The sequence below is a fragment of a genome, unplaced genomic scaffold (assembly GCF_019419815.1).
Source record: "Pyrus x bretschneideri cultivar Hongxiangsu unplaced genomic scaffold, Pyrus_bretschneideri_v1 Contig9, whole genome shotgun sequence".
In the NCBI taxonomy this organism is placed as follows: Eukaryota; Viridiplantae; Streptophyta; class Magnoliopsida; order Rosales; family Rosaceae; genus Pyrus; species Pyrus x bretschneideri.
The window spans coordinates 1226729-1239283 of record NW_025999831.1 but is presented as its reverse complement, the minus strand read 5'-3'; the positions used below and the strand labels follow the sequence as shown (position 1 = coordinate 1239283).

Below are 12555 nucleotides of genomic sequence, written 5' to 3'. Positions count from 1 at the left end.
AAATTTTTTTATTTTTTATTTTTAACTACATCCTCTTGTTTTCTTTTAATATCTGTGTTATCTACACACTCAAGTTCGAATCATTTTTCATCATAATTCTGATTACTCCAATTTTTTTATAGGGCGTTAGTCGTACTTGAGTCGAAAATAGAACACTAGTTTTCCTTTCATAGTGCAGAAAATCTTATCATAAACATTATTTTCGAAATTTAACGTCACGCCCAACTTATGAATGTATCATACACAAATAAAGATGATTAATTATCTATATTAATTAGGTTCTTATTAACAATGTAGTGTCAATCGATGCTTGAGACTTAGAAAGAAATTAACACATATATGAAGTTTTGTCGTTAATTCGATACTAAATTTCAAACTACCATTCCATCTGAAAATGATTTTTTTTTTAAGTATTATCGCTTAGAAGCACTTTCAGTAAATCACTTTCATTACGAGATCAAAAATTTTTAATGTCAATTTTTTTTATCAAATATGATTACTTATTGTCCAACAACAATTTAAAAAAAAGAGACACACTAACTTAATCAGCTGGCCTAACTCGCGTTTACGGAGAAAAATCTTGATTAAGATTCATATCATAAGAAAGGGGTAAAGTAGTCCTTTTAGGCTTTTGCTTGATGAGAAAGCAGCATAAACAAGAAGGGATTAAATTCCAATTAGTCCTTCCGAAAATCCAAGTCGACAGAAAAACCCATAAAAAAAAACTCAATACCAACGACCACAACAGTGAGCGGGAGTCTCCGTCTCTCAACTGAAAAATGGACGACGGCGGCGTCTCGAAAGCAGTGGCGGTGGTGGCTTGCGCTGCCATGGCGCTATTCTACGTAGCCGTTCTCTACGCCCCGACTGTAATCCTCCGTCTTCCTCCTCCTCCTTCCTTCAAGAACTTCATGATCCGACGGTTCGTATGCGCCGCCATTTCATCCGTCGTCTCCGTCATCGTCTCCGCCCTCCTCCTCCATGTAAGTCCGCTTTAACTTCCCAGTTTCGATTGACCCAGTACAGATCTTCAGCATCTTTGATTATCGCTTTGAACAATGTCAGCTCTGTAGCTAAGCTATTTGTAGTAGAAAATTTAGCATATTAGGAAACTGGGTTTTCGAAATTTGACATTTTTACTGTGATATAAAATAGATGACATTACTGTTCACAGAAGAACTGTTACTGTATACACTTATATGTTGACCAATTGCAATTTTTGTTATTTTTTAGCTCACTTTGTTAACATTGTTGAATAATGTCAGATGAAAAGCAGGGACGTATCATCTCTGTTAAGTGTATACGGAATCCGAACAGACCATATTGTGAGTATTATTATGCTAAGATACAATCTTTATATTGTTGGGTTCCCTTTTGATTTTTAGTAAAACCCTCCTAGATTTCCTAAAAGAAGCAGCCGTTTTTCTCTATGTATCGTATGCAGATTGGGAAACGGTGTGAATGCTTGCTAAATTTGCATGCTGAATCGTGATTTTATGTGTGAAACAGTGGCAAGCTGTGGTCTTTCCTCTGTTGTTGACTGCTCTCGTGTACGCTGGATCCTTGGTCCTTAAGGCGCTAATGCTAGTGAGTTCATTGACGGAAGATATGAATTATGGTGGAGGCTTTTCGTTCGAATATATCAAGAATGTCTCACAAGAGGCTGTTGCCTGTACTCGTACAATGGCTTCCAATGTTTTGGTTTGGCGTAATTATATTGTGGTAAGTTTACTTGTATCTTTGGTGCTGAATTAAATTGATTTTTTGTTATATAAACCCTATAACGAATCTATTTCATGTTAACATTTCCTGATTTGTAAGTGGATTTATCACATGATGAAGATAAAGATTATAGAGTGCCCTACTTTTATCCACATGTTCTTTCCTTGGCTTCAGTTGGAAAAAAAAAAAATAGTATTTTTCGTAGCGTCAATTCATTGGCAGTATTTTTAAACAGGCTCCTATTACCGAAGAGTTGGTGTTCAGAGCATGTATGATCCCATTACTTCTCTGCGGAGGATTCCAAAAATCCAGAGTCATCTTTCTCTGCCCCATTTTCTTCAGTTTGGGTAAGTTAAACAAATGTCATAGCAGATGTCTATCCTGATCAGGTTATTAATCTGGTTATTTACTAAGAGCTGGTGATTGTGTATTAATAGTTGATGGCTTTGGTGACTGACAACCTCTACGTTTATGATGCTGTGAAAGAGCAAAATATTATGCTCGCTGTTTGTATCTGTGGTTACTGGTAATTCATGCTTGTGTATGTGTTAAATACAGTTTACCCATAACTATATTCTCCGGATTAATTCCTGAAACCCTTGATGGTTGACTATTGACCCTCAACGTAAAACTACAAAAGAGTTTGTTTTCTGGTTACTTTTACTCTCTGAAATTCCAAATTTGTTAGTGCAGAAAAATCCCTTCGCGATGTTCCTTTGTATGCCCAATATTCTTTTTTGTCTGCCCTACATGAGTACTTGCTCTGACATTTCATTTAAAATAGTAAAGTTTTTTTTTAAGTTTGTCCCATTTGTTGACTGAACTTGGAGAAAATTTGATCTTACTGTGTACGATTAATTTTTGCAGCACATTTAAACCATCTAATGGAGGTCTACAGCAAGCAAAACCATAACTTGATCAAAGCCTTCATGGTTATAGGTATGCTCAACTTTCTCTCCTTGCATGGATAGGGCACAGAGATTCAGCCTAGAGAATCGGTAGCACTAGGCAGTTCCATTATGGAATCCCCTCCCCCTTCTACTTCAGTACATTCAATCTCTGGTATTTTTCACTTACGGCATTTCTGTAAAATTGTACGGTTGTCACCATGATGCTCAATTAATTTGAATGTGCTTTGACAGGTCTCCAGTTAGGCTATACGGTCGTCTTTGGCTCATATGCATCTTTTCTCTTCATTCAAACTGGTAGGTGATAGTTGGTGTTTTCCGATATTATTGTTATTGTCGCTGATATGTGTTACAGCACTATGGGGAGCTTTTTCATTTCCTGTTTTTTGTGTGAGATAATTTTCTTTGTCGCTGAAATGTGTTGTATTTATTCCATGCAGGAAATTTTCTTGCTCCTTTAGTTGCTCACGCATTTTGCAACTTTATGGGATTGCCTGTGCTAGTTTCACGAGGGAAAGGTATGCGAGTACAGTTTCCTAGCAACCAAATGAGGATGTAACAACCAAAAAAGATAAAAACTGCATAACTGAGAAATCATAGAATGTAGTTTTAGAAAATAACCTACTTGTGATTTATCTTTTTCATAGATGTTGATCGTACTTCAGAAACTTGTGCAAGTGTGTTAGTTATTCTATATGTACTATTGTTTCTCTTCTTTTACCATCATGAAACTAACTCATGAAACTTGGGTATCTGCACTGCACGTAAAGAATGAAGAGCAAACTTTCCATTGTTTGATCTTTTACTTAGCACCGTGGAAAATCATGTGTGTAAAAGGAGATGGGGAAGAAACCCAACAATTTGTAAGAAACAAGAATAAAACAAACCATTCAGATGAAAAGAAGAAATAGGAAAGTTACAACTCCATTTTGGGGCATGGAGTCCTGACCACTGTAGAACATGACATGAACCTAGGTGCCCCATTGAAATCACACACAAGGCGGGCATGGATGCTACATAGAGTCTGTTCTGTTGACACAGTAGCAAACTTAAGCCAAATATTTTCCTTCTTATGAATAACCAGAACGTCTTTCAGTACGGAGTGAAAATGTATCACTTAAAAGGCCTCTAATATTCTAATGCCGTGCTGTCTCCTTATGGGGATGTGTTTTTTACTATGTTGTGTTAGTTAAATTCTGGGACCTCGTCTTTATATTCGTTATTTTCTCAGGGTTAATAGCCGTTGCATCTGTAGCAGGAATTGTGGGTTTCCTGTGGTTACTTTTTCCAATGACGTACCCAGATTTGTATAACGACAGAACAGATAATTGCAGATGCTGGCAAGGATATTGTTCCGGAAACTAAGCTTGTGAAATCTTCGGAATAAATAGGTTTGGTCGATTCTAATTCCTTTTGTAGCATTATTTGGCATCAACTGCTCGTATGAGTTGTGCAAACACCAGTCGCTTTTGGGTGTTGATGCTATCACGGCCATCGCTGAGTGTGGGATCCACAGTTGGGTCCTTTAAACATCAATGGCTGTGCTAGTCATCCGTTCGCGACTGACGCTAGCATATTCGATGCAAAATATTATCCTTGAATAGATTTTTTTTTTGAACAAATCCTTGAATAGATCTTTAAGTAATCAGTAATCTCTAGAAAACCTGTTCAACTTGTTTGGTTGAAATTTGGCTCTGGGTCGACTTATAGGTTCAACAAGTTGGGTTGGACTGGTCCATCAACTAAATGTATGCCCACAATCATCTCTACGGTCCAAGATTTGGTTCACCAACCCGAATTTATGAAAAAAAAAAAATATCCTAAATCCATTACTCTAAATTGTAATTCCCATGCAAACGTGGTTGTCACCACATTGGCTATAAAATGTGCCCCTTCCTATACATTCAGTTGAAATGCCCCTCACCGTTTAAATTTGTTTAAAATAGAATCTTGCTTATATCTTCTCGTTGCGCAGAAAAAAAAAAAAAAAAAATCTCTTAAGTTTGATCCTAGCTTTATATCCAGGTTGTGTCTATCTTATACATCATGTGAAAACTTTTGTATCTAACCTTGTGAATGCTCTAAATGAAGAGGAATTCTCACATTCCTGTTTTATACACTGATTGTCTCACATTCCTGTTTTATACACCGATTGTCTTTGGCTTACACATCAAGTAAACGTGTAAGACGAATGTGCGAGGAATACAACATCGGTACATGAAACCGGTGTAACCGAGTTTTCTCCTTAACGAGCTAAGAAATGAGACATGGCACTGATTGAGATCAAGGGAATGTTCAATTAACAATGTTGAATCAAATCAATCTGTTAAGTACTTTAGGCGTCTAATCGTTTAGGCCACATAACCCTCTTCAACATTTCAAACGTCTTGGATATTGTTATGATGACCAGAATCTTTAAGGATACTACCCTGCAAATGAAGGTCAATGCTGATGCAAAGAAAATAATAGCTAGACAAATATGGCATCATAGCAAAGAGAAAACGCATTCAAACGTTAGGGTTCATTCAAATACCCTATATCCCTATTCTGCTTTAATTTGTCATATTTAAAGGATTTAGGTCTGAATTTTATCTACTAGCAAGGACCTTTTCTTGGAAGTGAAACTTGTTTACATGATCATTTCTCATATTAATCATGCATTGTTATATATAAAAGTTAAAATATATGACTTTGGACTTGTTTGAAATTATTTTTAAAATAACTTATAGTGTTTTAAATCACTAAAGCATTTCTAACAATGTTTGGCACAAAAAGTTAAACGTTCTTATTGAAGAAGCACATACTTTTAAAAAGCACTTCAAGTGTTTTTATAAGAAGAACTTATATTTTTATTAAAATTTTGATGTGCTTCTAATAAAATTGATTTTTACTAGAAGCACCTTTTAGCTAAGGTGTTCTTCAAGTAAACAGTTGTTTGAGAATAATATCTCATATCGGGCATATGACAAAAAAAAATTCACTTAATATATGGGACTTTCAATCCCTAATATCACTAAAGTCTTTTATAATAAATCTCAACATCTAGTAATAATTGATTATATTGAGACAATATCGATGATGTAGGTGGTAGACTATGCTAGGCCTAAATTTTTTATTAACAACTTAGTCTAAGTCTAAGTAAGTCTTCATGTTCTTGGTTTTGGAAGGAGGAGCAACGTATATGAAACATATTCATTTTTACGTGGTGTTTTAGTCTAATAGTATAATATTATATAGAGAATACCGTACAAATGACAATACATTATTAAACTAAAATATCACGATAAATACTAAACTCGTTTCATAGAAGTTACCGAAATCTCAGTCATGATGCCTTGGTGCTATTTTCAACCTCCAAATTGATTTTGCTGAGTTGGTGATGGGGGTGGTAAGGTGTCATTCATTAGTAGGCACAGGATTAGGAGGGAGGGAGGGTTTGTTAGACACAATCGAGTTCTGATTAGACGTTCTTTATTTCCTGATAGATTTCATTTCATATGCGTGTGATGGTCAAACCAAAACGATATGCCAAGAGACTAATGTCATGTCCATGACTTACATATTTGATATTTTGTGGGTTACCACTTTTTTTTTCAAACTTCATAAACCCACATTGACTCTGTTTACTGAATCTTTTGATGACGTTGATCCTCTGATTAGATCCTCCCCTATCAAACTCGGTTCTCAGTCTTAGAATCTGAATGAAAAGGCTCTTTTTCAAATTAAATTATGATTTTTTTATGTCTAATTATATTTTATACGGTTTAAGTTTGGAGTGGTTTTTAAAATGGACTATGAAGTTTTGATCTTTTTTTATATTACATCTTAAGGTATTTAAATTTATCAAATTGTGTTTTCGGTTGGATTGGTTGTATGATAATTCATTCAATTGACACGTAGTGAATTTGAGACCCTTATTTAGACTAACATGTAAGCCACATTTGCACACATAAAAATCATTATTTTGATGGAGGGTTAGATGTTCAAAGAGATATGATGTTTAACTTAATACAGTTTCAAAACCTTAAGGCGCAATCTAAACAAATTGGAACCTCATTACCCATTTTGAAAATTACTTCCAACCTAAAGGGTGTGTAATGTAATTAGCCATTTTTTTTTTTCTAATGGGGAGTAATTACCGTACTCCATTTTGTTATCCTAGAGTTCTTTCGTCAATTCTATCTACAAGTGTGCTATCCATACATTCTTTTTTACTTTTCACACAAACCTTGTTAATTTATGTCATTTCATCTTCTTTAATTCAGTCAATCCGACGACCGTAAATTAAGAGAGTGTATGAAGTAAAAAAAGGATGAGTGGATAAACCTTTGGTCTATCCAATGCAATGACTATAAAAGAATAATAGAGTGCAGATGGTGAACATGGAGTGCAGAAATTACCCCTTCTTGCTAGTGTAGGACGATTTGTTTAAGAAGATATTGTGGGGTCTTTAGACCTAAGTTTGTGCTGGTGTTTAGTTTCAATGCTGGAGTGTAGCTCCTCTATTCTACTAAAAAAATTACATCCCCTTATTTAATAGGATTAAGATTCGGGAACACATATTTTCACATACATTTTGACACAAGTTTTTGTGATGTTCATTCCGCAATGTATTTAAGTGATTCAACTGTCTATTTTTTATGTTTTAATTCAAAAATCATATATGTCTACAAAAAAATCATGCAAATTTGAAACCATATGACTGTTGGATTAGATTTAGTGTTTCTTTGCACTACAAATGAATGTCTTATAGTTTTGGATTTGTCTAATTTTTTGCAAGGATGATCTATAAATGATGAATTAAAAAATAGACGCTTCGGATCCTTGAAAAAAGTTACGAAATGCAAGCCACAAAAACGTGTGTCTCCAAATTCATATGAATCATTTGTGAAACAATACTGTATTTTATTTTAATAGAGGACATACATGGAATGGTAACGGAAATATGACAAAGTTTCAAACCTATTATGCGTCGCTATATGGTTTAACTTTTACATATAAAATCACATGATTGTTTTAGAAAATTATCACCTTACCTATTTGTTTGCGTCTATGTAAGTTATTCTCCAATTTTAGTTGCTTCTTAGTACGTGATGTGAGATTTAGTTATACCGTTACGTACGTGTGTTTCATGTTGCTTACTTTCTCTAGAGAGAATCTGTCCTTCAATCATAATACATTTCTTTACACCTTATATTATCAATACATGATGTAAATACAAGTGAATATATTTCCGATGGCACAACGAATTTCTCTTTTTTCGTTTTTGCTGTTTAAATTATAGTCTCCGGTACAAACCAGTTAACCAGTTAAGCTTTTGGCCTTATACACATTTCGATCACTTTGCCATGTGATTTACTATATCAGACAACTTACTGTGGAGTTTACTATTTGCCAAATCCAACTATGTCTACCATTTCAGATGCTTCTTTAAAAGGGTGAGAGATATTTATCATCATTTTCTTTAACTTTTTCAGATAGTGGGATTCATGTGTCGGTGTAAGGTTCCATTTCATTTAAGTTTACCTTCTTGAATGGACATGCTTATATGAATTGGACGTTCAAAGAGACATAATGTTTAACTTGGTACAATTTCAAAAGCTTAAAGTGCAATATGAAAAAATTGAAACCTCATAACCCATGTTGAAAATCACTTCCAACTTAGAGGGTATATAATGTAGTTAGCCTTTTATTTATTTATTTATTTTATTTTATTTTTTAACGGGGAGTAATCTTCGTACTTCATTTCGTTATCCTGCAATTCTTCAATTATTGACTCATTTCTATCTATTGATAAATCTCTGATTTATTCAATGTAATGACTATAAAAAGAATAAGGAGTGTAAATGGTGAACATGTAAACCAATCTTCCTACAGTAGCAAGAAAGGCTCACTCCGTAATGTATTTTAACGATCTAATCATCTATCTTTTATATCTTGTTTAAAAGATCATGTCTACTAAAAATTATACAAATCCAGAACCATATGACCGTTGGCTTAAATTTATTGTTTTTCGTAGAACTGTATTCGTCATTTTCTTCGCTACAAAGGAATGTCTTAGTAGTTGTGGATTTGCCAAATTTTTCTCAAGGATGATCAATAAATGATGAATTGAAATATAGATGGTTTGGATCCTTGAAAAAGTTATAGAATGGGAATCACAAAAATATGTGTCCTCGGATTCAAACCGTATTTAATATGAATCATTTACGCGACAAAATAATTTATATATTTTAATTGAAAGAGATACATGAAATGGTAACGGAAATAAGGCAAAGTTTCAAACCTGTCATGCGCCGCTATATGTTTTAACCTTTACATATAACGTCACATGATTGGTTTAGAAAACTATCACCTTACCCATATGTTCACCGTCTATATAAGCTATTCTCCAATTTTAGTTGCTCCTAAGTACGTGGTGTGAGATTTAAGTTGTACCATTACATGTGTTTCATGTTGCTTACTTTCTCTAAAAAGAATATGTCCTTCAATCAGAATACATCTTTTTACACCTTATATTATTATTACATGATGCAAACACAAGTGAATATATTTTCGATAACGCAACGAATTCTCTATTAATTTTTTGGCTGTCTAATTTATAGTCTTTGGTACAAACCAGTTAGCCAGTTAAGCTTTTGGCTTTGTACACATTTGGATCACTCTGCCATGTGATTTACTGTATCACACAACTTATTGCGGAATTTACTATTTGCCAAATCCAACCATGTCTACCATTTCAAATGCTTCTTTAAAAGGGTGAGAGATATTTATCATCATTTTCTTTAACTTTTTTGGATAGTGGGATTCATGTACCGTTGTGACATCCCATTTCATGTAAGTTCATCTTCTTGAATGAACATGCGTGTATGAATTGGTGCAAGACAATAGTTCTAATTTGGATATTTAGAGAGAGAGAGAGAGAGAGAGAGAGAGAGAGAGAGAGAGAGGAATAAAGCTAAAATAATATTTATATTGCTTGCTAGATAGCTTGATACATCCTTGTAGTGCAGAAATTTTTAATAAACCCCCAAAAATAGATACGGAAATAGAAGAAGCAGAAGCTTTCTTTGGTAGTGCAAAAGATACACAACTTCATCTTGTCCTATTTTGTATCTAAAACTGGGACTACAACTGTCGACTAATAATATTACACAAAAAAAAGGCTAAATCCTCCTCTTCCTCCTACTGGGGTCATCACATTTTTACTTAATTTTAATTAATTTTATCTGATAATTAGTTGGTTGAACCAGTACCATTTGGGTTGGAGGAAGAGCTGAGATTGAGGTCAGGAATGGTATTCCCAGCAGCTGCAGCTGCATTGGCTTTTGCTTTTGAAGAAGCACTTTTGGACAGCTTCTGCTTAAGCTCGGAAAGCAATGCTTGATTCTCCTGGTTCAGCAGCTGTGCTTTCTTCCTCAGCCTCTCATTCTCTTTCATTATGTAGCAGTTCTGCAAGTACAGCTTCGAGTTCAATCTGTCCATTGCTGTGAAAATTGTCTTCAATTCCTGTGTTGCCCCTGAAATCAGAACCAAAAAAATATAAAAAGGGTATCTCAGATAATGTTATTTATTAGCATAAACATTTTATATGTGTTTCACATGAAGACAATAACATTATACTATAAAAAAAATGCAAAAAAGAGAAGGTATAAAAATAAAAAAAAATAAAAAAATAAAAAGAAAAAGAAAATCCAATATGAAATTAATGGGAGACATATTGGATCAAAGAAATGTTACCCAGAAACAGATTAGAATTTGTTGGAAATAACTTTGGTTTGTGCAGTGCTTTTGTTGGAAGCACTTATGGCAGTTGTCCAAAAAGAAGGTGATGAAAACAGGGAAAAGCAGAGCAACTTAACAAATTTTGGAGCACTATGGTCGGATTAATTATGTATGTATGTGTGCGTGTGTATATATATATATATATTGGTGGGTTGTTTTGCTTGTAAAGGAAAAGAGAGATGGAATCATAAGTAGTCTAAAACTGCACTCAAGGAAAAAAAACAATGGGCTCTTTCGGCTTCCCACACATGAAAGGAAAGGATCAAAAGTTATGTATTCAAACTGCAAAAACTTCAACTTCCTGGTTTGATCATAAGAGCATTCACAAATACAAATCTTACCCTTTTCCACATTCAAGAAGTTGGTAAGAACGATCAAAAGATTTTAAAAATAAGAACAAAAATTGTTAAGTTCTTTTTTTTCTTTTTTTTTGGGGGGGGGGGGGGGGGGTTGAGGAACGTTTCTAAAGGCAGGAAAAGAAGAACACTAAACCAAAAACAATGTGAACTACAAAGAACATGAAAATAGTAAGCAGGAAAAAAGAAGCATCGAAAGATAGAGGGGTGTGTGTGTTATATTTGTTTAAGTAAGATGAGTAAAGAAGTGACCTTTAGAAGGTTGGGTTGGTAAGAGAGCTTTGGGGCCGGAGAAGCAAATCTTCTGGTTCTGTAACAAGTAGTAGCAGTGAGAGAGAAAAAGGAAGAGTTCGGTGTGAGGGACAAAAGGAACAAAGAGGGCCTTAATTTATAGTGCCAATGCCACTACTACGAGTCCTCCTACACAGAGAAACAAAGCAACCATATGTGAGAGAGAGAGAGAGAGAGAGAGAGAGAGAGGGAGGGTTGTCAAGGGGACATGCCCGTCTCGATCTGACACCACAATCATGCATGTGTAAGCATGGAAGGCGGCCGGTTTGGGGCCTAAAAGATTTTAGCGTTTTTTGTCTTCTATGATGATGATGATGAATATGGCGTCATGTGAATGATGGTTTTTTGGGTTTTGCAGCAAAAGAAATAAATAAACTTATAAAAAAAATACTTGGGAAAAAAAGAAAAACAAAATAAAGGGCATACTAGAGGTATTTTGGTCATAAAAGTGGATATGGAAGAAGAGGAGAGGGACAATTATGGGTAGCTAGGTTTTTGTAAAATGATGGGGGAGCTAGGGCCGTCCCAAGATTCGCAATGATGGTTTGGATTGGCTTTCCCTCCCCTCCGTTCTCTTATTTCCTCCATCATCAATTACAATTTCTACTATTTTTTACAATTATTTCTTATTTCTTGTTTCTCTACCAACTACTATTTTTGTCCCCTTTTTTTTTTTTTTTTTTTATTTTTATTCCCCTTCATAATTCTCGTGTTGGGAACTGTTGGAAATAATCAATTTCATCCATTATGGTTTTTGGTTTCCCTTCCCACCTTTTCAAGATCAAAAAATCCAATATGCATTTTGTCATTTTGGTCAAGAAAATCTATCTCATATCTTTTAAGTCCTATCAAAGATTTGAATCCATTATCCTTGTTACAAGAACAAATTTATTCGCATATACATTGAAAAAGATTTGAACTTGAATATAAAGAGACAAACGTATTATCATGATTATTTGATCAAACTCACGTTTGTTTATATTTAGATATATATATATATATATGTGTGTGTGTGTGCGTGTGTGTATTAATTTAATAATGTTAATTTTCCTACTTTAATATACATTGTGGAGGATTCGAATTTAGATGTAAGGAGACAAACACATGACTTCGCTTAACTGATCAAATCCTCACATGTTTTCTTAAATGTAATAGTTGAATGCTCCTCTTTATCGAATTACAGGAATAAACGAAAATAATGATCATGATTAAAAATATGTGTGTTTTAGGTCTTTTCAAAGATTTTTTAATCCATTATCCTTATTACAAAAGAAAATTTACTCATATATTATATATACACATTGAGAAAGATCAAAACATAAATACAAATTGACAGATGTATTATGCTAATTATCTAGTCTAATTCACGTTTGTTTATATTTAAATATATTAATTTGATAGTGCTAATTTACCTACTTTAATATGCATTGTAGAGTCACTTAATACTACGATCTAGTGGTATTCTTCTTCACTTGTAAGTGAGAGGTCTTAGG

The 12555-nt window shown here is 34.1% G+C and overlaps 2 protein-coding genes across 3 annotated transcripts; one reads left to right on the top strand and one right to left on the bottom strand.

Annotated features, from left to right (window-relative positions):
* The first annotated feature begins 670 nt into the window (after positions 1-670).
* On the top strand, positions 671-4531 carry LOC103956480 (CAAX prenyl protease 2-like). Its single transcript, XM_048576345.1, has 8 exons — positions 671-983; positions 1266-1325; positions 1510-1722; positions 1958-2069; positions 2590-2661; positions 2865-2927; positions 3071-3148; positions 3862-4531. The coding sequence occupies exons 1-8, from the start codon at positions 780-782 to the stop codon at positions 3993-3995; spliced, it is 936 nt and encodes a 311-aa protein (XP_048432302.1). The 5' UTR covers positions 671-779; the 3' UTR covers positions 3996-4531.
* Positions 4532-9583: 5052 nt separating this feature from the next.
* Positions 9584-12040, bottom strand: LOC103956479 (protein LITTLE ZIPPER 4). Of its 2 annotated transcripts, none has more exons than XM_009368477.3 (2): positions 11024-12040; positions 9584-10150 (listed from the first exon to the last, which is right to left on the bottom strand). In XM_009368477.3, exon 2 carries the CDS (start codon positions 10113-10115, stop codon positions 9867-9869), a length of 249 nt encoding a protein of 82 aa, XP_009366752.2. In that variant the 5' UTR covers positions 10116-10150; positions 11024-12040; the 3' UTR covers positions 9584-9866. The 2 variants fall into 2 exon arrangements, with proteins under 2 accessions (XP_009366752.2, XP_048432578.1); XM_048576621.1 differs by lacking the exon at positions 11024-12040 and adding an exon at positions 10371-10801.
* Between the last annotated feature and the right edge of the window lie 515 nt (positions 12041-12555).

What these genes read in the sequence shown, in the direction of transcription:
- LOC103956479 (XM_009368477.3), bottom strand. Translation starts at nt 10,115, where the DNA reads ATGGACAGATTGAACTCGAAGCTGTACTTGCAGAACTGCTACATAATG.
- LOC103956480 (XM_048576345.1), top strand. Translation starts at nt 780, where the DNA reads ATGGACGACGGCGGCGTCTCGAAAGCAGTGGCGGTGGTGGCTTGCGCT. An exon ending in GAATCCGAACAGACCATATT is followed by an intron (nt 1,326 to 1,509) that starts GTGAGTATTATT and finishes TGTGTGAAACAG; the next exon opens with TGGCAAGCTGTGGTCTTTCC. An exon ending in TTTGGCGTAATTATATTGTG is followed by an intron (nt 1,723 to 1,957) that starts GTAAGTTTACTT and finishes ATTTTTAAACAG; the next exon opens with GCTCCTATTACCGAAGAGTT.